Source organism: Dunckerocampus dactyliophorus, chromosome 15, assembly GCF_027744805.1.
Source record: "Dunckerocampus dactyliophorus isolate RoL2022-P2 chromosome 15, RoL_Ddac_1.1, whole genome shotgun sequence".
Classification (NCBI taxonomy): domain Eukaryota; kingdom Metazoa; phylum Chordata; class Actinopteri; order Syngnathiformes; family Syngnathidae; genus Dunckerocampus; species Dunckerocampus dactyliophorus.
Window position 1 is genome coordinate 7,190,375 of NC_072833.1, and position 26,374 is coordinate 7,216,748.

A 26,374-nucleotide genomic window follows, 5' to 3' on the forward strand; every position below is an offset into this window, starting at 1 on the left:
AGTCATTTACTTTCAAATACTTGAACCTCCATCTCTTGTTACAGCAGAAACACCAACGACATTTTGCACTTACAAAACAGACAAACAGGCATTTTGCTATTTTGAAAGCTGACTATTTATGCTGACATCGATGGCAGCGTTTAAAGCCACAGCGCGACTGACAATAAAAGCACATTCAAAAAGAAAAGGCAACACAATCACATTTTTTGTTTTCAAGATTCGAGGACACAGTGATAGAACACAGAGTAGTTTACAAGGGCGAGTATTTCACACATTTGTCATCTGAAGTCAACTCTCCCCTGTTGAAAATGGAAATTGTTTGTTTTGAACCCTAAAAATGTCTCATTCTACTTGCTAAACTGGCCTGTTGGGCTTTTCCTCAAACGTCATTTTCCAAGAAAACGTACACAGGCAGAATAATGTTGCATATTTGCGGTCGCAATGTTGTTTTCTTTCACTGAAGGCTGCTGTGGTATCCAGCGACATACTGTACATACATACGTAGATAGACGAGCATTAAATAAGCGGATGTAGCATCCGGATAACAAAAGGGAAGCCGATGCAAAAGTGCCTTAAAACATGCATTCTGTCAGCTTTTACCTCAGTAAACATTTTCAAACTAAATTCATGGCCGTTTCAAGTCTTCTTCAATACAGCATCGTGTTGTAATTATGGCCTCGATTGACGTGGAAATCTCCCAGCAGATGACCAGTAGGACCATTAAGCGTACAGTAAATAAGTGATATGTCCAAACAGTACAATACTCTGCTGCTCAAGTCCCTTAGTGCATATTCATTCTAAAAAAAAAACAAACAAACAAAAAAAACACACACATTTTTTAAATTTCTTTTTTTTAAACTTACTTTTGAGACCAGCTCCGTTCTAAAGTCTTATGAGAGACAATTGCACTCAAAATGATTCAACCTGTTTTGTCAATTCCAATTTATTTGCAAGAAATCAACTTTTTTTTTCCAAGTAGTTCAACAAATCTCAAATGAGTCCCAATTTTTTTAAAAAATTGGCCATCTTTTAAGTTTGTACATTTTTTAAAATAGACAATAATTTTGAGTGCAAATGTATTGAAATTTTTTTTTTTTTATTTTATTTTATTGACAGTTAATACCATTTAGCCTGACATTGCAACATTTTATCTTACATTGAAATTAGTTTCGGTTGCTCGGCAGAGTTTGATAGCTGTAGCATACACTGCTAAAAGCACTAGCTGAAGTTGGTGCTTCAAATAACGTTATAAGGATAGCTGAAGTGTATCATGAAGAAACAAATCTGGATAAATTCATCAATTCAGTGTTTTGGGGTCATATAATCATTCTTTGACACTTCAAAAAGTATTTTACAAGTGGGAATTTGTCCACATCTTACAGTTAAAGTAGAATTAGCCTGTGTATTAGCAAATATTTCTTAAAAGGTAACAAGAACCAAACATATTAGATTAGAATATATAATAAATGTCAATTCAGATGCACAAGGAGAGTAGAAATTTGACATAATTTGTTTTGCTAAGCCTGAACCTGTTGCTAGGTAGATTTTTGAAAGCATTAGCATCTACAGTGGAGCCTCGGTCGGCGTCCACCCTGGTAAGCGTGTTTTTCGGTTAACGTCAAAAATGTATGCCACAATTTTGCCTCCGTTTGCGTGCATTCTCCGGTTAGCGTACAATATGGCGCACGTCTTATCGTGTTATTAATACGCTGCGTGAGACCAACTGTGTTCTTAATGTATTTTTGTCACAAAGCGTCCTGTTAGCTAGCCAAACAAAATGGCAACCGGAAACGGAAGTTACGTTGCCCGTCTATGGCATAATCAGCGCTTGACTCTCAAAAAGGTAACCACAAAATAGGTCTTTTATTGCTTTGCAATTAAACAATAATCAATCAAAGGGATAAATGAATATTTAAGGTTACTCTTACCTTCACTGAAGATGTGCTGTTCCCCAAGACACAATGTGGCAGCGAGATCAACTACCACCACCTTCCTGTTTTTGGTCACGTCAAGAATCCCGTCTTCAGTGAAGGTAAAAGTAACCATTTATCCCTTTCATTCACCATTGTTGCAAGTAAAACTATAATTGTAAAACTATAAAAAGGTGTTTTGTGTTGACATTTTTGGTTTTCTGGAACGGATTAATTGGATTTTAATGAAATGGAATGAACTACGGACGCTAACCAAGGTTCCACTGTACTGCTAATAGCCAAGGTTTGCTAGCTTAACGAGTAACAAAAGTGGGTGCTTGAAATGACGTTATAATGACAGCTGAAGCATTTAATGGAGTAAAATTATATCAAATGTAATTCCTAGTCGCTCAGTGTGCGCTCCGGGGTCTTTTTGTCACTTCAAAAAGGTATGAAATCTGCTCAAAGTGCTCAAAAATACAAGATGGCGGCGGAGGGCTGACACAGCTCACATTCACTCTGCATTGACACTGTTTCCGAACATCAGCACATGAACACAACTAAATTAATTTAACTTAAATTAGCTTGTAATTAAGCATGAACAGTAGTGGTGGGAGGGCTGTAAAGGCCTAAGGCATCTCCAGATTTGCATAACGCGTCAGAGTCTTTGATGGCTCAATTAAAGCCGCTGTAAAACAGAAAAAGTCGTATTTTCCCCCATGATTTGTGGGTTTGTACTTTTTGATGGTAAAAACAAACATACCTGCAGAAAAATGGAGTTTGGCTAGCAGCATTCCCATCTTCTTCATATGTAAGCCACTCGTGGTGGGTCGGGCAAATAAAAAATAATTTTCTGTTTTTTTAAGTCATGATTTCAGTCTCCGGGAAGACACTGAATTCCTACAAGCGACGTTTCCTGGTGGAGTTGGTGAGCGGTGATAATCAACACTTCATTCCCCCATATGCCTCGTTGGCTGCATCCAGTGCAACACTGCAAGGCGTGGATGAGTCCATCACAAGATGAACACGTGAAGGGTCCGGTACATTTCAAGAAAGTGGCACAAGAACGAGCGTGATGGGGCTAGAAAGGCCAGTGTAAGTCCTCCAGGTTCCCCGATTGACCCATGTTGACATCCGCCTCCAGTAAGCTCATGATGACCGCCATGGCCGCCTCGTCACTGCTAAAGCTGCTCAGGCCCGGCACCAGCATGCTGTCCAAGTCCTGCCGGGACGACTCGCCTGGGAGACACACTCCAGTCAAAATACACACGAGCTGGCTGGAAGGAGCTGCTTAACAAGGATAGAATGGAATCAAACAAAGCTAAACTACACAATTATTGGATTACCAGACTTTGTCACTTTTATTAGTCATTATCTTTCATGATGATGTTACGCAAAGATAATCCAGCTTCAGTTTCTTCAGAATTTCAATGATTTGTCCCAGGTTGGTGTTTTACCTGACATTTTAACATAAGTAATCGTCACGATCCGAATATAAGACGAACCTGAATAAAAGACTCCTCTTTTTCCAGACCCATGATGGCAAAAAGACCCACAACGCAGGATCGACAGGCAAATTGGCGCAGCATCTGCAGTGATGCGGACCCTGCATCGAGCCGTTGTGGCGAAGAGGGAGCTGAGCCGAAAGGCAAAGCTTTCAATTTACCGGTCGATCTACGTTCCTACCCTCACCTACGGTCGTGAGCTTTGGGTCGTGACCGAAAGGACGAGATCGTGGGTACAAGCGACCGAAATGAGTTTTCTCTGTAGGATGGCTGAGATGAAGTGAGAAGCGCTGTCTCAGAATAGAAGCGCTGCTCGTCCGCATTGAGAGGACCCAGATGGTGGCTTGGACATCTGGTCAGGATGCCTCTGACTTTTGATTAATATGGCTTTTTTCTGTTACTATATATAGATACGTTATTAAAAAATCATGTGTCCGGCAGCACATAGTCATCACAAACAATGCACACACAACATGTTCTTGGGTATACACCAGGGGTGCCCAAACTTTTTCACCGAGGGCCACATACTGAAAAGTGAAAGGATGCAAAGGGCGAGTTTGATATTTGTATATACAGTATATACTTTTGAAATATTTTGTGAACAGAGAAAAAAAAACATACAGTATAATTAAAGACATAGTTTAGTGTTATTTGTTAACGATGCCTTTAGCTCTATTTTCCCCATTTTTGCTGGGGTTTTTTGTGTTTCATTTTATTAAAATGTGCCACGGCCCAATTAAAAAACTAACTGCAGCCCGCCGGTGGTCCCCAGTGGCCAGTGGCCTCCTCTGGTCAAAATGAAGAATGAATAAATGTGCTCCCTTATAAACTGTTAGTACATTGACTTGTATCTGTGAAGCATCCATGCACTGACTGCTTATTCAAGTATGAATTATGTGCATTTTGCAGAAAAAGTGGACATGTGTTGCTTTTGCTCCTCAAAGCATGTAAGTTTTCAGTGTTGTTCATTGCCAGTATCAATTCTACTACTACTACTACTTCTACTATATTGCCTCTACTACAGCAACAACTATGGTGCAAAATGTTAGCTCAGCTAATTAGCTCCAAGCCAAGCCCCTCTGTTCAGGCTAACAATGCTGCGGTACCTACAAACCTGTGCCCGGCTGGACACGGCATACCTTCTCCCAGCTTCAGCCATCGGCCAATAGAAAGGGGAGTTGTGTCGTTTAGTAACTTTGCTAACTTTTCTAATGAATGTTAGCCTCTGCAAGTATTGCCTATGCTTATGGTTAAGGAAGACGTTGTCGCAATGCAATTCCAATCTCTTTATTGACACGCGGTAAAACACAACACGATGTAAACACACTCACAGCCTGAGGTGCACACACAGCTGCAGGAGCATGCTGTGCTAAACTAACCTAACTCAGTAAGATGAGTTTTTTTCGCAGACGTAGCCGGTGTTTCAGGTGGCCGCTTCAACATGTTCAGCTCGAGAGGGCGCGGACGAGTGTTTGTGACGAAATGTCACCGTCATAAAATGTGTGGGCCATAGTCCATTATATATTTAGATGTTGATATGTGCTGGTTAAAAATGGATGACGGGCTGCATTTGGCCCACGGACTGTAGTTTGGGCACCCCTGGTATACACACACAAAAAAGTTTAAAAAACCCCAAACTCCAGTTTTTTTGTTCGGGTTCTGCATTCTTATGCGGCTTTTGAAAATGTTCTTCCATATTTGATTTCATTATATTGTTTTGACGTACTGTATTGTAATAACTTTTTTTGGTGTTTTGTATATTTCATAGTTATATTGTTTATATTTATGATCGTCTATTTTGTTTGCACAACAAAATTGTCATAGCGACCATTTCATCCATTTTTAGCCCCCTCTTAATCAACCAATGTGGTTCTTCACCCCCAAAAAAAGTTACGTTTGTGTTTTAGGTGACTTGGCTTTATGACCACATTAAGTTCCTATGTAAGATTTCTATGATTTCTATGATTCACCATTGATATTGTGTCTTTTCCAGAAATGACTTTCTTCAGGCTTCTGATTGGCTAGCTGTGAAGGTTGTCACACAGTACCTGTACTTTCAAACGAGCTGGGGCCCGCCTCTGTTCTTGACTCAGATGAACTGCCTGCTTCTTCTTCTCCTCCTCTGCTAGACAGCTGGAAAACAAAGCAACTTCGCATTTAAAAGCAAAAAATAAATAAATAAAAATAATCTAAAAAAGAATAAGAATTCGAGTTTGAAACAGGATAGAATCTTCCTTTTGACATTTTTAGTAGGGTTTAGACAGTCTTTTAAGAAAAAAATAATATAAAAAAATAATACAAGACTCACACTTCGACTGGCTTGTGGGGAGGCCAGCGTGCTGTGGGACGGTCCAAAAGGACTGGACACGCCGCTTGATGGAGATGAGTTTGCCCTGTTCACAGACATGTTGTTATATTATCCGCTGATTTTATAGGAAGTCTGAACTTCATCATTTTACACTTAATGTCTCATCGAGCACCTGTAAGAATCGAGGAGTTCATTTGCAATTTGTGTCCCAATGCTGCCAGCGTAGATCATTTTGCCCATCCCACTTGTGAGGCCCGGAATTATGGGTAATTGTTTTGTTTCTTCTGTAGGACAAGAAGGAAACCGTCATTTGGAGTTTCATTAAAATATCTTTTTTTTTAAACGTATTCTGAATGCAGATTGCTTATTTCATACCCTTAGGACCTTTTGAGCTGCCTGCTGCCTCATCATCTTTAGCGTGGCTATGCCCCCTGCTGGCGAGAAGAGGTAGTCCAGCTGTTATATACAATAAATAGATTGCACAGTATTGTGCAATATGAAAAAAAGCTTTTTCTTTGCTTCTTTACAAATGCATCAATACTTACGAGACGACCCTGTTTAAAGACACGATGAATTCAACTTCTTTGGTCCATGGATTTGTAAAACTAAACCACTGACTTTGGAGGGAAATATAAGAGCCGTATTTTGTTTTGAACTTGTAGCACTTTGTGTCAATCTTCTCTTTGCTGTGCAGGACTGCAAAAGAGATTGGACACAACTGTCATTGCACCAGAAAATAAATGACTGCGCCAGTCAAAAGTTTAGGTACACCTTCTCATTGAATAACGTGAGAAAGTGTGTCTAAACGTTTGACCGGCGCGGTAGTTTGGTTTAAAAATGCACAAGCACTTGAAAACGGGAGAGCTATTTCTTTTTAATCCGGTCTAAACTGTCGTATTGTCAAATAAATAATGATATATTACGTATACTGTGCCATCACCTTGCCTGTGTTTTTCTGCCATTTGCTGCAAGTCGTCCTGGTGGAAGTACTCATAACACGACGTGCCTAAAATTTCTTGCGGTAGATAACCGATGAGAGTCGTTGCTCTGCAAAAGAAAAAAAAGAAAACAACAGGTAGGTTGGTCCTGCTGGACTTTTGTCCCACAGGACTGTGCGAGTAAAACATGTCCACTGGCATGCATCATCTATCAGGCATGCATACAGTATGAGAAAGGCTCATTCACTATACTTCGAAGGTGAAATTACGTCCCAAAAGGACGCCATCAAGATGCACAGCTCCTTCTGAGAAACAACGGCAAAGACAAAATCCATTATTTTTCCTCCTAGTCAGTTGACAAAAGCGAGCTCACCACATCACGACGCTGCCATTGCTTTCTCAGAGGACCTCTGACCTCAAGCTCATGACAAAAGTAGTAGGACAGTCCGCCCAAGGGGCTTTTTTTGGAGAGAGAAACAAGGGCCACTCACTGTTGCTCTATAAAAGTGAACTTGCCCTCGATCGTACAGCGCGCCACAAACTCAGTGGGCTTGACGTTAATGTCTTTGGGCGTTTGGTGGGAAAGGTGTCCCTGGAGGCGACACATGGTCACCAGGCAGGTCAGGTTCGAGGTGTCCTTCTCGGTGTCTGCTTCCGAGTCCAGCTCGCTCCTCGGCCAGCTGCGCATGTATCCAGTGCAGTGCAGGGTGCAATATCTGAAAGAGTCTGCGGACACAAACGGACGTGAAAAAATGCATCAGAGGCGTTCCTAATATTTTGTCGCTCTCATATAGCTAAACAAGGTAAATAAATAATAAAACATATTGTTAATATTATGAATAATTCTTTGGCATTAGCTTGTGGCAATTCGGCTTGTATTGTGTATATTTATTAAGATGTAGGTGTACCTAATAAAGTGTCCCAGATGTTTGAGGTTTTTATCGTTGAGGACAAATAACCATATATGGTGATTAAAGTGAGAGTGGCCGGAACTCCTCCATGGCTGGTCCCAAGCCCGGATGAGGAAGGTGAAGGGTTGGGCGTGGGGCTAGCAACCCCACCCTGTAAAAGCCCTGCATGCTACAGAAACGCCAACAACAGACCAAGAGACTACTGCCGTGGTATAGGAAGGGTACTCATCAGCAGGACATATCACACCGTGTGGTGAAAGCCATGAGTCTACCGAAGCTACAAGTCCAACCCCCCCTCCTATCGACTAGGACCATCCTCGTCAGAACATGGAATGCGAGGACCATGTATGAGACGGGAAAAACAGCACAAGTGGCCGCAGAGATGAAAAACGACAAACTCACACTGCTTTGAATCAGCGAGACCCTTTGGACACAGTCAGGACAAAGTAGACTGCTCACTGCAGAGACGTTGCTGTGTTCCGGCCACGAAGAAGACAAAGCTCCACACACAGAAGGCGTCGCACTCAAGTTGTCAGGACCTGCACAGCGAGCTCTGATAGGATGGGAAGCACAAGGATCAAGAATAATCGCAGAATCCTTCGGAATGAAGAAGAATAGGATCAAGATGAACATTATCCAGTGCTAAGCCTGAACCAGCGGCAGTTATGAAGAAGTCGACGACCGATTTTACAACAGACTGCAAAATGACATGGCCAAGTACCCAGAGAAACACATTAACGTCCTCATGGGCGAACTCAACGCCAAGATCGGACAAGACAACACCGAATATGAGGAAGTGATGGGAAGACACGGACTGGGAGTGATAAACGAGAATGACGAGAGATTTGCAGACTTCTGTGCAATGAACAACTTGGTCATCGGTGGAAGCACTTTCCCCCACAGAAAAGTCCACCTGGGAATCACCGGACTTCGTGACTGAGAAGCAGATCGAACACATCTGCATGGCCAAAAAATTCAGGACGTAAGGTTGAGGAGAGGAGCAGACGTCGCGTCTGACAACCACCTGCTGGTAGCTAGGGTGACGCTGAAGCTGAAGAAGAACTGGATGGGGGCAACAACAAAGAGGCGGTACTAAGTACAACGTCAGCATTCTGAAAGATACCAAGACCAGAGAAGAATTCAGACTGTCTCTCACCAACAAGTACCAAGTGGTACAAGAATTGTTTGAAGAAGAGATCGCCACCGAGAACAGGAGACACTTGCATCAACCTGTCGGGAAGTAGTAGGCCCCAAAGGACACCAACAGAAGGGGTGGATACGCAAGATCCAGGAGAGAAAGCAGAAGAAGGCAGCAGTAAACAATGAAAGGTGCCGTCGACCCCATCCTCCGAGACCAGCAGGCCGGCTTCCGCCAAAAGTGACCAGATCGCTACCTTGCCCATCATCATCGAGCCGTCTTTAGAGTGGAACTCCTCACTGTACATCAACTTCGTTGTCTATGAGAAAGCTTTTGACAGCGTGGACCGCAAAACCCTCTGGAAGCTGCTTCTCCACTACGGAGAGCCAACCAAACTGGTCAACTTGATCAAGAACCCCAATGAAGGAATGACCTGTCAAGTAGTCCAGGAAGGACAGCCTACAGACAGCTTCAGGGTGCCACCTGTCACCTGTCCTCTTCCTCCTGGTGATCGACTGGACCGTGAAGACGTCAACAGCAGACAGAAGAAACGGAATCCAGTGGACACTATTTGACCAGTTAGATGATCTAGACTTTGCGGACGACCTGGCCCTGCTCTCCCACGGCCACCAGCAGATGCAGGAAAAGACAACAGAGTTGGCAGCCGCCTCAGCACAAGTTGGCCTCGAGATCCACAAGGGCAAGACCAAGATCCTCAAGAATGCGGACGGGAGTGAGCTGGAAGAGGTAGAAGCCTTCACATGCCTAGGCAGCGTCATTGACAAGCAGGTCGGCACAGACGTAGATGTCAGAGCAAGGCGAGGGCGGCATACGTGCAGCTGAGAAACATCTGGAGCTCCCAGGTGGCGTCAACACGCACAGAGACCCGGCTGTTCAACTCTAACGTCAAGTCAGTCCTACTGTATGGAGCAGAGACATGGACGACAACAAAGACCACCATGGGGAAAGTGCAGACGTCCATCAAAAACTGCCCGAGAAGGATCCTCCAGATACGCTGGCCCGACACTATCAGCAACGCAGACCCGTGGCAGCGTACCAACCAGCTGCCAGCCGAGGATGACAGCAGGCGCAGAAGATGGATTGGGCACACCTTGAGGAAGCCAGCCAATAACACCACAAGGCAAGCACTCAGGTGGAACCCTCAAGGGAAGCGGAAGAGAGAAAGGCCAAGAAACACCTGGTGACGAGAGCTTGTTGCTGTCGTCAAGAAAATGGGAAAGACCTGGACAGAGAGGTCTGGCGGACTGTGGTCGGCGACCTATGCTCCGGGAGAAGCGATGGGCAAGTAGTTGTAGTAAATATTTCATATTATGATGATAAATAATAAAACAGATTAAAAAAGCCACAAAAGTAGCAAATGTATTTCAGCATAATACTAACAGTAATAAATATTGTTCATTAATTAATTGAATTGTTAAAATATTTTTTACAATTTAGTTTCATTTTGTTTTTTTAACTCATTTTTTTATAATTACAAAAAATAAAATATGTATTGGACTACCATTACAATATATGATTGCAACATAAAATACACCATGACAAGTTCATGTTAGTGTGAGCTGATAATACAAGTACAGTATGTCACGTTTACATTGGTAGGCCAACGCTACAGTTGCAGCATCCCTCCACTGAGAGGCGCTAGCTGTCCTTGTCTCCATCCAATTAGATGTACACTTGGTGGCGTTTTAACCGCACTGCCTTCTTACTTTGTGGTTATACAATGCTTGTAACACTGACCTACTTCCTGTGTTCCTTCTGTCATTTAAATCAAAGTGACCTACATTGTATAAAGTTGTGAAAAGGAAACATTATTTAGCGCGTGCATGTTTGAAGACAGTGATACAGATTATTTACTCTAGTTGCTTCATTTTCACCCAAAGCCCATCACAAGTTCTGGAAACAAGTTGCCAGGAAGGTCCTGAGTGCACGTGTTGTCCTGGATAATCAATTCATTAACTATGATGCGCAATTTATCCTGTCAAAACTGTCGAAAGTTTAGGGACACCTTTGCATTCAGTGGCACGGGCTGCAATAGCCACATGATTGTGGCATTAAAAGTAGTGCACTTGATTGCTTTTGAAGCCCAACCATGTGATTTAATGCATTTGTTTTGAAGTTTACATTTGTTAATAGTGTCTTCTGCATAATAGGGTCATACACTTGCAGACTTACAAGGAAACACATTTACAAACAATTGCAAATGCATGAAAAAATGTTTACTTTTTTACACAGTTGGCATAGTGTCATGATATTTAGCCATATTAACATATGCACAATAATATCAGTGTATTATGATTAATATTATCCAGTACTCGTGTCTATGGACCCACCTTTCTTAATGGAAGTACTTAGCAAAGGGTGCTTCTCCTTGTGCTTTCCCTCCACCCGACTGTGCTTCATGCGACAGAAGAAGGACCGCCTGGCTCCAGTGGACATGTGGGACACAGTGACCGGGGCGTCGGCTTGAACAGGAACCCCAGCTGCACACACAGATTTCAACACAGTCCATGAATTAAACTAGACTATCACTCCCGTAAGTTCATTTCAGGCAAAGCTGCCATGGCAACAGACTTACTGGCAGCATCAATGAGGTGTTGGTGAGAGTTCAAGTCAGACGATGACAGCTGCTCCTTCACCTTGTTGATGTCTTTGGGGTGGACGAAGTCGAACAAACTTTGGCCAATCAACTCCACCTGTAGACACAAATAACACTTCATCTTCCCGCTTTATTGTAATGTTGACACCAGTAAGTTTTTGTTTACAGTTAGTGGCGTTTAAAGAAATCAAAAAAGCATCTGCCCCCCATATGCGCTGTACAAGTGGTTTCACATTTCTCCAGAGGCTTTTACTTTGGAGCTCTGCTAATCTTTCTGCGCTTGGGAAATGTGGTCAAAAATGTAGAACAGGTGTGATCATTACGTGAAAGGTACAGTTAAGCCCCAAATATTCATACCCTGGCCTGATTTGGAGTTACGGCGAATTTTCTATTTGAGAAATGGGTATCTTGTAGCTGGAAATGGCACAAAAAAGTGGGAAGACTGTAAGAATTTGTGAGAAAAAAATATTAGTAGTAGTAGTAACAGGAATAATAACTACTATTATTTTTAATATTATTATTATGAGACAAGAAAACAACACAATTCTGTACAAAGGGGAAAAAGGGGCAGTTTTATTTAATAATAATAATAATAATAAGTCTCATGGCATCATTATTATCATCATTATTATTGTTAAATGTATTCAATAAAAATTGTCCAAAAAAACAGAGATGTCCTGTAAACCAAAAAAAAACATGAACATTGCCATTTTGTCTCCCTAACTTTGTACAGAATTTTCTCATTTGATTATTTGATATCCTTTTCAAGCCATAAAATACCAATTAAACAAATACAAATTCACTTGAACTGCAAATGTATGGCTGGTATAATAAAATTGGATGTATTCTTATGTGATATTCCTTTGCTTTTATTCTTCTGTCTGTCCTTGTCCTTCTGTTTACTACTATGATGTGTTCCTCGGCATTCAAATGGGATCAGCAATGTGAAAATCAACCCTCAAATGGTGTTTAAATGATGAGAATGTGGACACACCCGACTAAAGTTGAGGATTTTGGAGACGGACTCGGAGATAAACAAAATTTTTGCCCGGTCGCAGCTCACAACTAACAGGAAACCGTCTGCAACCTGGAAGATCATACACAAGATGAATAAAGAGATAATCACATTAGAGGATGAATGTTTATAAAAAAAATTAAAAAAAAAGGCATGCCACCAATTGAGGCCCCTACCCTGAGCAAAAGGTGCCTGAGGTCATCATGAGGCAGGATGGAAGGCTTACGGGCGGCCTCGGCAAAGGTGCTGCCTGACCCGGCTGGAAAGATATTTAGAGAACACATTTTTAGAAATAACTAAAAAAATAGAAATACCTGAAAAGTGTACCTTTAAGGGCTTTCAGGTGTTGTACAGCCTTGCGCAGCACAGTGAGTTTGTCGAGTTTTCGGGCCATGGGCTGGCAGGCGGGGATCATGGCTGACAACTCGTCGATGAGGTTGTTTATCTTATCTCGCCGCTGCTTCTCAATCTGGCGGTGAGGCTGCCTAAGAGTGCATTTAGCTATTAGATATACGGTGTATATATAGAGATAGAGATCTGTAGTGATTGGCCCACAAGGGTGGGCCAGTTTTTTTTCATACAAATTGTGCTTTACGTAAAGAAAAAAAGCACAAAAAAATTGACATAGAGTATACTGTACATGTACAGTATAACCTTTTTGAAAAGTGCGTTAAAATTCAAAAACAGAAAATAAAATGGATGATTAAAAGAAGAGACAGTACATAGCAATAAAAATATATATGCTTTTAACCTTCAAAAAGGTGCAGTTTTATTATTTGTAATAATTTATTTATTAAGTAGCAATATTTTTTTTCCATCAGGTGGATTCTTTTGTCTTCAAAATGTATATTTTCATTTCCTTTGATATGGCATCTGTGTCACGACTACGTGGCGGCTGTCAAGTGCTTGACCCCCAGTATGCAGAGATGAGGCGACGGTGTGCCAAAAATAAAACGTTTTTAATCGTTCAGATACTCACAAATCAGACATGGGAACAAAACGCGACAGAGAGGAAAGCTCTGTGGGAAAAAACTGACAGGTACATTCCAAGGCACAGGTAAGTAGGTAGTCTAAGTTATCGCACGAGTGACAAACTCAATGAGCCAGCGCCGTACGTATGACGACGCTGGCCTTTTAACAGCTACTAATTGGCGACAGCTGCGCGGGCACCAGAAGTGAAGCACCTGCCTCTTCCACCGAGCCGGAAGCACAGCTTGCCAAAATAACAGCGCAAGACAGGAAGCGCTAGCTCCTGTCCTGCGAAACGTGACAGTACGTCCCCCCCACGGAACGGATTCCAGACGTTCCCTAAGTCCATTCTTTCCAGGGTGGGTGGAGGGAGGATCGGCGGAGGGTCGCCGGACTTGCACGCCCCCCACCACCGGACGAACGGCGAAGTCGCACCGGCATCCCCACCGCCGGCGAGACGATCCCAGGTGGCGACAGGGGGTCGCCCGACGGTGCAGCCGGCGAGCGTGGCGGAAGCAGCCGGGTCCGCGGCGACAGAGTGGAAGGCGGCGGGAGCGGCCAAGTCCGCGGCGACGGAGTGGGAGGCGGCGGGAGTGGACGGGCCCGGGTGGCGGCTGGGGCTCGGCTGTAGGAGGTGAGGGAGGAGCCTCGGCGGTCGGCGGCTGGGTCTCGGCTGTCAGAGGTGAGGGTTCGCTCTCAGCCGCAGGAGGAGCCGGTCCTTGGGGTGATCCAACCTCGGCCCTGCTTGGAAGGATCGCGGGCGCCGCAGATGACCTGACCTCGTTCAGGCGGAAAGTCGTCCCTGCGGCTGACTCCGGAGACGTCTGTGCAGCTGGGGGTGCACAGCCGACCATAGCCCCCTCCTCAAGGGACGGATCCCAGACGTCCCCGGAAGGGTGGCGATGGGGTTGGAGGTGGGCTTTGAGTCCCATCACCCCGTTGAGCTTGGCGACGCAACTCATCATCTTCTGGAAGCTCTCCAGGAGCCCGCCAGGTGCCTCGTGGTCCCGCAGCAAACACTTGTAATAAGCCGCCATTTCCGCGAAGCTGCGGGGAACTGTCTCTGCGGGGGTCATGTTTGGCTGGCTCATTCTGTCACGACTACGTGGCGGCTGTCAAGTGCTTGACCCCCAGTATGCAGAGATGAGGCGACGGTGTGCCAAAAATAAAACGTTTTTAATCGTTCAGATACTCACAAATCAGACATGGGAACAAAACGCGACAGAGAGGAAAGCTCTGTGGGAAAAAACTGACAGGTACATTCCAAGGCACAGGTAAGTAGGTAGTCTAAGTTATCGCACGAGTGACAAACTCAATGAGCCAGCGCCGTACGTATGACGACGCTGGCCTTTTAACAGCTACTAATTGGCGACAGCTGCGCGGGCACCAGAAGTGAAGCACCTGCCTCTTCCACCGAGCCGGAAGCACAGCTTGCCAAAATAACAGCGCAAGACAGGAAGCGCTAGCTCCTGTCCTGCGAAACGTGACAATCTGTAAGATAAGATAGGGAAATCGGGGTTAAAGAATAAAAATAATTGTTTTGCATCGTAAAATAAATACATTTTAATGTTTAATGCAAATTCAATCACCATGCCTTTAATGATTTTATTATTAGCAATACTGATTTAAAGTTGGCATTTAGTTGAAACTAAATGGGTCATGCACAGATGACGGCAACAACTGAGAGATGGCCGAGAGCCAAACATTCTGACTCCTAATGTTAACGCTAATTTGATTTAAACCCAACCTTGAACTATGACGCGCTTCCATAACTTTTCACATCCAAACAAATGTCTTATGTGATACACAGGGTGGCCCATACGTTTCCATACAGAGGAAAAATAACACTTTTTATGTCTATAATGTGCTCTATGTGATTACCATTGTTTCCAAAACACAGATTAACATGTGTTTTCCACTGTTGAGGAAGTTATGCTTATAATGGCATTGGTGACACGTTCCTTGAGATGATTTATGTCTCGTAGCCTCACCCGATATACCACGGGCTTCAGAACATTAAAAAAGCATTAAAATATATATACATTATGTAAAAATACATTATACATTTTCGTATGTATGGAAACTCATGGCCTGCCCTGTATTTTCCTGCAAGAAGATAAAAAGGAGGTAAGCGGTAACCGAACTGCAGCGATAGAGCAATGATGTCATGGAAGCAAAGCATCCAATCAGATTGCTCTGATGCTCCCCCCATATTGGTCACCGCTACAAGACAGCATGCTATTTCGCTGTTGCTATGGTATGCTGTGATGTACGACACACCAGTCCATTGATCTGTCATCCACACACACACACACACACACACCCCCACACACACACACTCATTTGTAGTTGAAAATACCTGAAGCATTTCATTTTGGCTTGTTGGTCCTCTCCTTCAGATCTACTAATGTAAAAAGAAATGCAAAATTGGACACTTGTATTTTTAGACAGATTTTTTTTTCTTGAACCTCAGTGTACCTGGTGAAGTCCTCATCCATTTGGAAGTCAAGACAGCGGCTGTTAGATCACACCAATTTAGTATAAAGTTAGAACAGTGCGATGATTAAAAGAGCAAAGCTTACTGTACAAGGGCGTCTGATCTCTCGTCCACGTCACCCTTGCGTTTCCTTGGCAGCTCAGCAGCAGGTAGCGAAGCGGCCGCTTGGCTCGGCCCTTCCTCCTCTGCATTGCAACCTAATGCATGCAAACAAATAGACAACCTTGAGTCAGTGTGGGCAACCTCCGGTCCTTTCATAACGCAGCCGGAATAAATGAGTGAATGGCTGCTAATTTACCTACGGAGCCGGAATACAATGAAATGAAAGTTAAGGGGAGGATTGGCAAACAAGTGAGTGGTGGAAATGCACTAATCCACGCCGCTGAATGCAACATTACTACACTTGCACGACAAATTCTATGAAAGATAGTAGTATTGCTCTGTTTTGAGTGACACCATTAGAACCGCACTAATGTAACTAATGCACTAATAATGCAAATAAATAAAGGTAATCATGTCAATAAATAAAAAAGAACCCATTTAAATAAAAAAATGAATCCCTTTAATCAAATTTGTAATCAAATTCATCACGGTTTTCTAATTGATTAATCATGATTAATTACCATTTGCAACGATGTATGAAATATGCCCATTTTTACTGTATTTTATTGAAAGAGAGATAAATAACAGGGTTATATAGACAGTGTATGTATTAACGGCTCCAAATTCACTGAAAATTTAAATCAAGATAAAAGACAGCACACGTCTGAAAATCTATTTGCCTAACACTCGTTCTCTAAGAGGAGCGGATGATTTGAATCACACTTTAACCGTGTTTTGGGCAATCAGGGTTTGCGTTAGAAGACACCGCGTCATTTAAGTTGAATTCAGATGTTTTGAGTGTATTTTCTGGGATTTCCGCGCATACGTAAATGCAGAAAATTGTACAGGGTCAGGCAAAATGATCTGATACATTTGTAGGTTAAATAAAAGGCAAATAAAGCAAAGAAACAAAAAAGTGTTTTTATTTTCGAAAAGTACATATAAAGCCATTTTTTTCATATGATGCCATTTTGCTTTGTTTCTTTAAAATGCCATTGTTTTTCGTTTCTTTTTCAGTTGCTGCCATGAACTGGACTGGTGAGCATCGCGCTTTCATTGTGGAAACGTTTATCAAAACAAACGAATCTGTAACTGCAACACAACGAGCGTTCCGTTTGCACTTCAATCTCGGTGGACATGATCCCGTAGCAGCTCCAAACACCATCTTGTTATTGGTTACCAACTTCAGAGCTGCTGGATCTGCATTGAGTGTGTGGACAATAATGGATCCCATTTGACTGATTTGATTTTTAAAACATAATGAAACAGAACGGCATTATATGTACTTTTCGAAAATGAAAACACTTTCTTGTTTCCTAACTTTATTTGCCTTTTATTTACCCTACAAATGTGTCAGATCATTCTGCCTGACCCTGTACTTCCGCATTAAGGGTTACAAAGTGAGTGATCAGAATATCCACTTATTGTTTTTATTTGCATTTCTGTTTATTTGGACCACATACACACGCATAATAAAGATGATGATGTGATGTTTGGAGTGCCCGTGAATGCATCTGACAAACGAGGAAGTGTCGTTCCGATGACGCATTTGTGAGTTGGAGATACATACGTGGTGTTGGAAATGCACTGTTTAAAAGAGCGTCAGACTCTGTGTGGCTGTGTGGGGGCGACACACTGTGCCTCCATCTGTTGTCATAACAGAGAGGCTTGGCTTGCCATGATGCGTATGCGTTAATTACGCTGAAAAAAAATACATGAATTATGAAATAAATAAATTACCGCCGTTAGCGCTCTATTTTTGACAGCCCTAATTATTTAACAAGGTTACATTAAAGTCCGAAAAGGAGAAGGAAGAAGCAGCGTTTATTTAACCCTATCCCCTCTACGGGTTACGGCAATTACTGATGGTTTGTTCACTTCCTGTGTTTAATACCAGTTCACCATTACTTTTAATAATAAAAGAAAATAATAAAGATGTGCAAACAAGAGAGTTAATAGCATTTGAAGATTTGCTTGTGATATTTGTTCCGCTTTCAAGCCTTTCTGACATAAGAACACAAAACAGGAAAAACACAAAATATGCAATATTTAAGATTAAGATTTGTGGGGGGGTAGGGTCATCCCACCTAAAAGCTGTTTTCCCACTATTTTCTAAGTAGATTTGTCTGACATTAACGAGAAAATCATTATAATGTGTCAGAGTAGCGGCACAGTATCTCAAAAATATACGGTATGTGGTTATGATGGGAGCCAAGAAGACCAAATTGGGGGTTAGGTGTGTAGCCATACTGCACATGCCAGGAGTGTCCAAACTTTTTCCAGCAAGAGCCGCATACAGAACTTTGATACATTTTGTACATTAATAGTTGTAAAACCAGTCCAGTGTAGGTAAATATATGCTAAGCTATGTGGACAAAACATCCACAGCTTAGCTTTGTACATAGGTGACAACGCACATTGTGTAATATCTAATAATATATCATGAACTCAACCCCTTCACTCCCGGCCATTTTAGACGATTTTGACTGATTTTTCAAAGCGCACAGAATTATTGTTTTCGATGGTTATATAAACATGGAACCTACCAAAAGTACGATTAGAGTCTTGTATTTCATCAGGAAAAAAAAGTTTGTTTCTACCTTTTTCCTGTTCTTTAGTAACCAGCAGTAGAACATAGGTAAGTTTCAGGAAAATATCAGTTCCCGGCAAGAGAATGGCAAAAAACTGCTTTTGGTGAAAGCATAACTTTCACATTGACACAAATGTTTTGCTTTTGTGATGGCTCAAATATTTAAACAACTATAACTATGTAACTACTATAACTATAACAACAAAAACAAAAAATAGGGTTGTTTTACAACAATTTATCATGCGTAACCTGTTGCACTCCTCCATGCTTTTCCACTTCCTCCTTGCTGTCGAGTGTGTTTTTACATGCAAAAGGTCCATGCCGAGCGCTTATCAAATGCACTTATGCCACCTTGTGGCCGTTTTTATGGCTTAAAACTGCTGTAAAAGTGACATCGGTTAGTGTGCAGTTGCGTCATCAACTCTTTTTGTCTCTCGCGCAAAAAAACATGAAAGACATATAAATACGTCGAGTTTATAAAACGTATAAATATGTCTTTGGTATTGATTGAGTTAATAATGAATTAAATTTATTTTTACAATATGCCGAGGGCCAATAAAAAACTGGAAGCGGGCCGGAAGTGGCCCCTGGGGTTGCACTTTGGACACCCCTTGGTATATGCAAACCTATTCTATACACCTTCCAATAGTGATGATAATTCAATTCCAAAAAATAACAGTAAAAAAGCAAATCCTAAGCAAACAGTGGACACATTTGGTTGCACAAATGTGTGTGGAAATTTAAACCGCGTCGAATTAATTAAGATGATTCAGCATTCCTGCATTTCAAAAATAAAATAAAATTACATTTTTAAAAATGTGACTGCTGCTTAATCCTCATTCGGGTTGCGGGACTTGACTGACTCGTGCATTACAAAAATATCATCTTTTGACTTCTCGTTGTACTTTGTCTCCACACACACACACAAACACACACACACACACACACACTCTGGCTGTGAGCTAGTGGTGTGATGGCTTCAGGCTGCCATTGAACGGCGCCACAGCGTCAACTATGATCAAAGTTGCTGAGTCCAGAAGGCACGTGAATGTGAATTGGGTTTAGGCTATCGTGTTACCTAAATCTTATTTAATGCTGTAACACTGACCTACTTCTCTAGGTCGGGACTACTATACAGTACTTCTAATTGTGACACTTTTCGGGGAAAAAAAGTCTTGATGAAAGTGAAGGCACTGTTGACCTTGACTGACCCATATTCACATTTTGGCTCACTTGGGCGAGTTCAACCAATAAATACGTGCTTAGTCTGTCGTGTACTAAAATTCTAGTACGATCCACGTATTTACTGTGTTACTATTTGATGAGTTATAGTGACACCATTCTCATTAATCCCTCCTGAGCAGTTTAGTGGGTCATCACTGACGTAAAAGTGGAATGCGGGAGCTGGCTGGCTCTGTCTTCCACCCACTACTTCCGTGCTGATGCTGCACGCTACTTTCAATGTCACATCCTTTCCACAGTGTCCTGAAATTGTCCAAAGATTGCAATGCAGTGTTTCCCAACCTTTATTTTACATTAGAAAAATCAACCAAAATGTCACAAAAAGTATATATACACCTAAATGAAAATGAGGTTAATTATGTACATTTACAGGAAAGAGAATGTTGTTGTTCTGCTACACAATACATTGCTGGCATTGACAGATGAAGAAGGATACATTATTTGTTGTCAATAAACAATCATTTTTGGAACAATAGGTGAAATTGGACAATTTGTGCAAAATGTGCCAATGCAGCCTATTATTGCAACCCATGATAGATACTGTAGATAAGATACTTTATCAATCCTCTTCAGGAAATGACTTTCCTACAGCGGCCACATTTACAGTATACTGTAGTACAAACAAGAAGAAAAGAAATTTTAAAAAATCAGTAAAAAAAAACAACTGAAAAATGGAAATAAAGAAATCAACACTGCCTCTGTGTACGTTAAGGATTATCAATACTTTTGCATACGACATGTATCAAATGGCCAATTGTTGAAGAGACAGCGGAACAAATTCAGGAGCATGCACGATGTGACCTACATGCCATACCTTCAATAAGAAGCGGCCAATGCGTCCCACTTGATTAACTACAAGGTACTGTATTTGGCGGTACTGTATGGGCAGCCTTGTTAAAACTACACTCATATCCACAATATAGCAGAGCAACAAAGTTCAAGGCCAAGCCGTGTACCAAAAACATCTGCAAACACATTTTTAGAACATGTAGAGGATGTTTGTTTTATTCCGCAAGGTATTCCTAACATGCAAAAAAAGACAAACACTGCGATGGTGAAAGCTGAGCGAGTCCTGTTAGGTAAATCTCAACAAATAGGTCACTACAAATACATTTAATACATTTTTTAAAAATATAAAATGAAAAAATAACAAAATAACACTACATCCATCTATAAAATATGAACGCTTTAATAAAAGAAAAACTTAAATGTTAAATTGTTGATGTGTAAAGCTTTAAAAAAAAATACAAAATATTAAAATATCAAATAAAACATTTCACACATATTGGGAAAAAAATAGAGATGGTTTAATAAATTGAAAAATGTCATTTAAAAATTGATTCATTATAATGTATAAAGTAAAAAGTTCAGATTTTTATTTTTACTACATTTTTTATGTAATACAGAAAAATATTTAAAGCCTCTGTGGCATTTCAGGCATATTGATTTCTTCTTTTATCCTTATCCACTCGTACAAATATGAAGGCATTTATATTATATTTATATTTATATGTCCGATATTGGCTTTTTTGCCAATAACCGATATGCTATATTGTCCAACTCTCAATTTCCGATACCGATACCAATATATCAGCAGTTAGCTTCTCAACGGGGCTGTAAACAACTTTGTACAATATTGTAAAACAGCTGAGAAATACTTGCCACTAGGCTTAGGCTGTGACATTTGTTTTAAAAGTCAACAGAGTATCTATTGACATTTTTTGGATCATCAAAACGTCCAGGAAAGAAAATCGAGTGTCATCCATTTTAATTAAATTTGATCTGCAGATAGATATTAAAGTGAATTTATATCCCACATACCTTTTACCTTGTTCTGAAGCTCCAATCCATGAGTTTGAAAGGCATAAAGTTGACTTTCAAAGCACTCGTATGACTAGAGGGGGGCCAACACTCAACACTAAATCCAATGCAAAATTGAAGAGGGAAACCGTAGCTTACTTCCGGAAATTGTTACATTCCGACTCGTGAGGATAGGCGGCATATTTACAAAATGTATGGATGGAAGGAGCAAGCTAGCTTGCTATTAGCCAACCACGTTTGTGTAAACTCTTGAGACGCGGTTTGATGAGGTCATCATTTGCGCACCGGCAAATACAGAAGCCCATAGGCCTATATACAGCATTATATGTTTATTATCGGCTTCATCATAGGGAAAAATCCTGATACCAATATTGGGCCGATATTATCAGACATCCCTAATAATAACATATTTTTAGATTGTATTATATTATATTTTTTCTACAATATAGAATAATAGTAATAATAATACCTTTCCAGCATTTTAAATATATCAGATTAAGCCATGTAGTTATTTTTTATTAGCATTTTATGCTACTTGTTGTGTTATTCCTTTGTGTTTTTATGACAAGACATGAGCAGGTCATGGCAAAACAGTTCCATTCATTCATTCATCAGTGTAAATGTGTGCCCACTAGAGCTATTAAACAACCCAAATGCTGTATGCTCTCACAGATACTCTGCTTTCACATCATTATTATTTTTTTAAAGCCTTCACATTTGCACTCTCACACACACCCACACACAACGCTACGTGTGGATAGTCCTCCCAGATGCGTGTTTCAGGCTGCAGTTTTACACCCAGCAACAATGGCTTCCTCTTTGCATTCCTATAGTCCACACCTTTTGAGTGGGACAATGACGCGCGCACACGCATGAGGTCCCATAAATGGCTTAAGCCGCACTATTATATACATATTCATGCACTGAAGTGACCTGCTTCTCCTCGCATACACACAGGCCACAACAATAGGTACACAATTGCATTTAATGATATCCATTACATGAATGAACTACAAATCTTCCTCACATTATTAGAATGAATCGCAGTGTTTATTTACATTGAGGAACACGACCGTGTGTGTACGTCCGACTACCTGGGGGCAGCCTTCCGAATGCAAAGTACACTGTGTTCTAGGTTATTCCTGGATGACATGACCCCGGTAACTCCTATGTTACCAGCTATGTTAAAAATGGCATGAGAAAAGTGGTTTTCCCCAACACATTTGCACAGTGGTCTTTTTAAATACATTAACAACTAATTCAAACGGCCATAGTAGTTAGTTACCCATTTTAAACACTGAGAGTGCACTTGAGAGCACACGGTAGACAGAATCTGCAGTTTAATTCAGAATAAACGCACACTTAAGCATGGAATCGTCTTAAATGACTTTGTTAATTTATTTGTCATAGATACACCACACTATGATGATTTTGCCTTTACAAAAAAATACTGCTTTTTGCACATTTTGTCATGGATGAAATCATGCTAACTATTTAAGTGATATTCTATATTGAAAAAACACTAAGCAGTCAGAGCAATAAGTACACCACATCACAATGATGATGATTTACTATGAACTATTAACAGCTTGTTTTATATATATACACACATATAAAACAAACTGTAAATAGTTTATAATTTGTTTAAACATGTTTTTTCAGATTCTTGTCTAGATGGACCTCTTAACGCCCTCTGCTGGCTAGTAAAGGAACTACCGCTCCAGTGATCCACTGACCCACTTTGCCTCGTGCATGCACGTGACCAACTAAGCCCCTCATGGGGACTTTGGCGAAGGTTAAAAACTAAGTAAAACTTTCCATGGGTATTTTAAGCAAAAATCTGTCAAACGATGTTACAGGTGTCACATTTATGCTTTTTTGGGACTGATTTTGGAGACATGTATCGTCATAGTTACACTCACGTGCCTACGTGAGGTATGCCGGGCAAGCAAAGCGCTCCCTCCCCTCCCCTGCGGATGCGCGCACCCGGTCTGAGAGATGAGAACGAGCCCGTAGTACGGAATAATGAATGGGCAAGTTACCGTGGCGGTGACTTGTCCAATTCGCCATACGGTCGTTTACCGGCTTACTACCGGCATTTTGAGCAGCTTAGTCGGCAGGGGTCCAACACCATGGCCGCTAAAAATAACGCGGTGTTGGCTTTATTGTGTTAGCCGCTTGTGTGCTGGTATTCTATTATTTTTTATTGTTTAAAGTTGAACCGGTGAAAGTTTCCGTCGTGTCAAAATAACCCAAATGTCCACAAAGAGGTAATAAAAGTTTCCACTTCCTGTCCTGCTTCAGTTATGTTACTTTGAGTAAACGTGTTGAAACGATACAGTGCAAAGAGTCTATACTAATGCAAATTTTGCTATAATTGTAGTAAGGGGCCACTTACCTGTGAGGCGGTCTGCTGTCCCTTCCGAGCCTCCGTCCGACATGGCGTCTGAAAGGGAAGCCAGTGTCCCGGCGGAGGCTACGGTACACGGCGGCGGCGCATGTGGAGGAGTCAAGTACTAAAGGGAGAGGAGGGAGCCGCAAAGAGCCGGCGAGTTGTATAATTGACTTCATTTTTGTCTCCCCCCCAACCCCTCCCGCGTAATTTTTTTTTACAAGGGAGGCGGAGTGGGGTGAGGTCGAGGGGCAGAAACGTGAGGGATGGGACACCCGTGTCCTTTAGGAAACATGTCTCCTCCTCCGGCTTGTATTTATTTATTTATTTATTTATATATGCGCTTCATTCATGTCCATGTGATGACGTCACTCAACTGATTTATTCCCCTTTAGGAATGAGCACACGTTTACCATGAATTAACCTAAACTTCACGTCAGTCGACAAAGTCTTGCCTGCACGGTTTAACCCAAGCTGCCAGATTTACTAAACAAAAAATACGCCCCAAATCGGTTGCTGTTTGTTTTAATTTTATTTAGTAAAATATAAATAAATACAATACTGCATTTTAGTGACCTGATACTGCACCTCGAGCGTCACGCATCTGTGTTTACGTGCGGTCGGAGAGTGCGATATTAGAGGAGAGGAGGTCTCACTCTGTCATGGCTGCCGTGGTACAAAATGCTCACCATGTTCTTACTAACAGCGGTGGAATTTGACATATAATGGTGTCAATCCAGTGGGACATCTATGAAAGGAAATTAAAACCTAAATATAGTGACATTTGCAGCTATATTCATAATAATTATGTCATTTTGTTGTCGGTCGGGGTGGATTAAATGCAAAGATTGTACCATTTATACGCACACATTAGGATCACGAGCGTGCTTGAAAGCATATTTAATAACTACATTAAAATATGTACAATACTCAATGTTACTAAGTCGGAAAATGGAAGGGGGGGAAAAATCAAAGTGACTACTCTTCCCGAATATAGGCGATCTTGGGCCCTCACCTACATAGTGTAATTTGAGACCTTTGCACGAGACTTTACATAAGAGCGGCGGCTGCACGTGCCAGTCAGAAACGTGTTGACCTATATATTATATAACTTGAGTGGTCACGTGGCGACGGTTGACTCGTTAACCCATTTAAAAGTCCGTCTGGAGAAAGTCAGTACTCTACGTCATATTAGAAAGACACAATTTCGTCATCATACGATATTATATATATATATATATATATATATATATGTATATATTTTTTGTAACTATTTAAAACCAATAAAAAAAACACAGAATCAAAGTAAAGTTTTGGGTGAAAACGTGTGTTACTTTTAAATGTAGGTCACCATGCATCTCCTAGAAGGAAATACTTCATTTGCTATTACTCATACAGGAACAATGTCTTTCTTTCTAGCTGATATATTCAGTGGTGTTTGCCCCCTTCTTTATTTTTTTCTCTTTTTTTTGCATGTTTGTCACACTTAAACGTTTCAGATCACCAAAAAATATGCAAGTGTTAGTCAATGACAACACAACTGAACACAAGTGCAGTTTTTAAATGATTTTTTGTTATTATTAAGGGAGAAAAGACACCCAAATCTCCCTGGCACAGTGTGAAAAAGTGATTTCCTCCTGGTTGGGCCACCTTTAGCAGCAACAACTGCAATCAAGCGTTTGTGATAACTTGCAGTGAGTGAGTCTCTTGCAGCGCTGTGGAGGAATTTTGGCCCAGTCATCTTTGCAGAATTGTTGTAATTGAGCCACATCTGAGGGTTTTCCAGCACGAACCGCCTGTTAAGGTCATGCCACAGCATCCCAATGGGATTCGGCCACTCCAAAGTCTTCATTTAGTTTTTCTTCAGCCATCCAGAGGTGGACTCGCTGGTGTGTGGGTCATTGTCCTGCTGCAGAACTCACAAACAGATGGCCGAACATTCTCCTTCGGGATTTTTTGGTAGACAGCAGAATTCACGGTTCCATTTATCGCAGCAAGTCTTCCAGGTCCTGAAGCAGCAAAACAGCCCCAGACCATCACACTACCACCACCACATGTTACTGTTGGTATGATGTTCTTTTTCTGAAATGCGGGGTTACTTTTATATATATACTTTATAACCTTTTCCAGACTGATAGATCTCAATTAATCATAGTTGTGTTTTAACAGGGGGCGGCAATCACTTTTTCCACACAGGGCCATGTAGGTTTGGACTGTTTTTTTCCCTTATTAATAAAAAAGTTTCATTTAAGAACTGCATTATGTGTTCAGTTGTGTTGTCATTCACTAATATTTAAATTTGTTTGATGATCTGAAACATTTAAGTGTGACAAACATGCAAAAAAATAAGAAATCAGGAATGGGGCAAACACTTTTTCACACCGCTGTATGATACAAATAGAATACATTACTGCAAATA

General features: G+C 41.3%; 1 protein-coding gene across 5 annotated transcripts; it reads right to left on the minus strand.

Moving 5' to 3' along the window:
• Positions 1–24,583, minus strand: LOC129168212 (basic helix-loop-helix ARNT-like protein 2). Of its 5 annotated transcripts, none has more exons than XM_054753207.1 (17): positions 23,962–24,583; positions 15,894–16,005; positions 15,790–15,828; positions 15,671–15,712; positions 12,670–12,827; positions 12,519–12,601; positions 12,322–12,414; positions 11,307–11,424; positions 11,062–11,211; positions 7,153–7,387; positions 6,664–6,770; positions 6,269–6,419; positions 6,099–6,154; positions 5,896–6,007; positions 5,724–5,808; positions 5,464–5,548; positions 1–3,149 (listed from the first exon to the last, which is right to left on the minus strand). In XM_054753207.1, the coding sequence occupies exons 1-17, from the start codon at positions 24,002–24,004 to the stop codon at positions 2,992–2,994; spliced, it is 1,827 nt and encodes a 608-aa protein (XP_054609182.1). In that variant the 5' UTR covers positions 24,005–24,583; the 3' UTR covers positions 1–2,991. The 5 variants fall into 5 exon arrangements, with proteins under 5 accessions (XP_054609182.1, XP_054609181.1, XP_054609183.1 ...); XM_054753206.1 differs by having other exon boundaries at positions 6,099–6,157; XM_054753208.1 differs by having other exon boundaries at positions 6,099–6,157; positions 15,671–15,715; positions 23,962–24,140.
• Between the last annotated feature and the right edge of the window lie 1,791 nt (positions 24,584–26,374).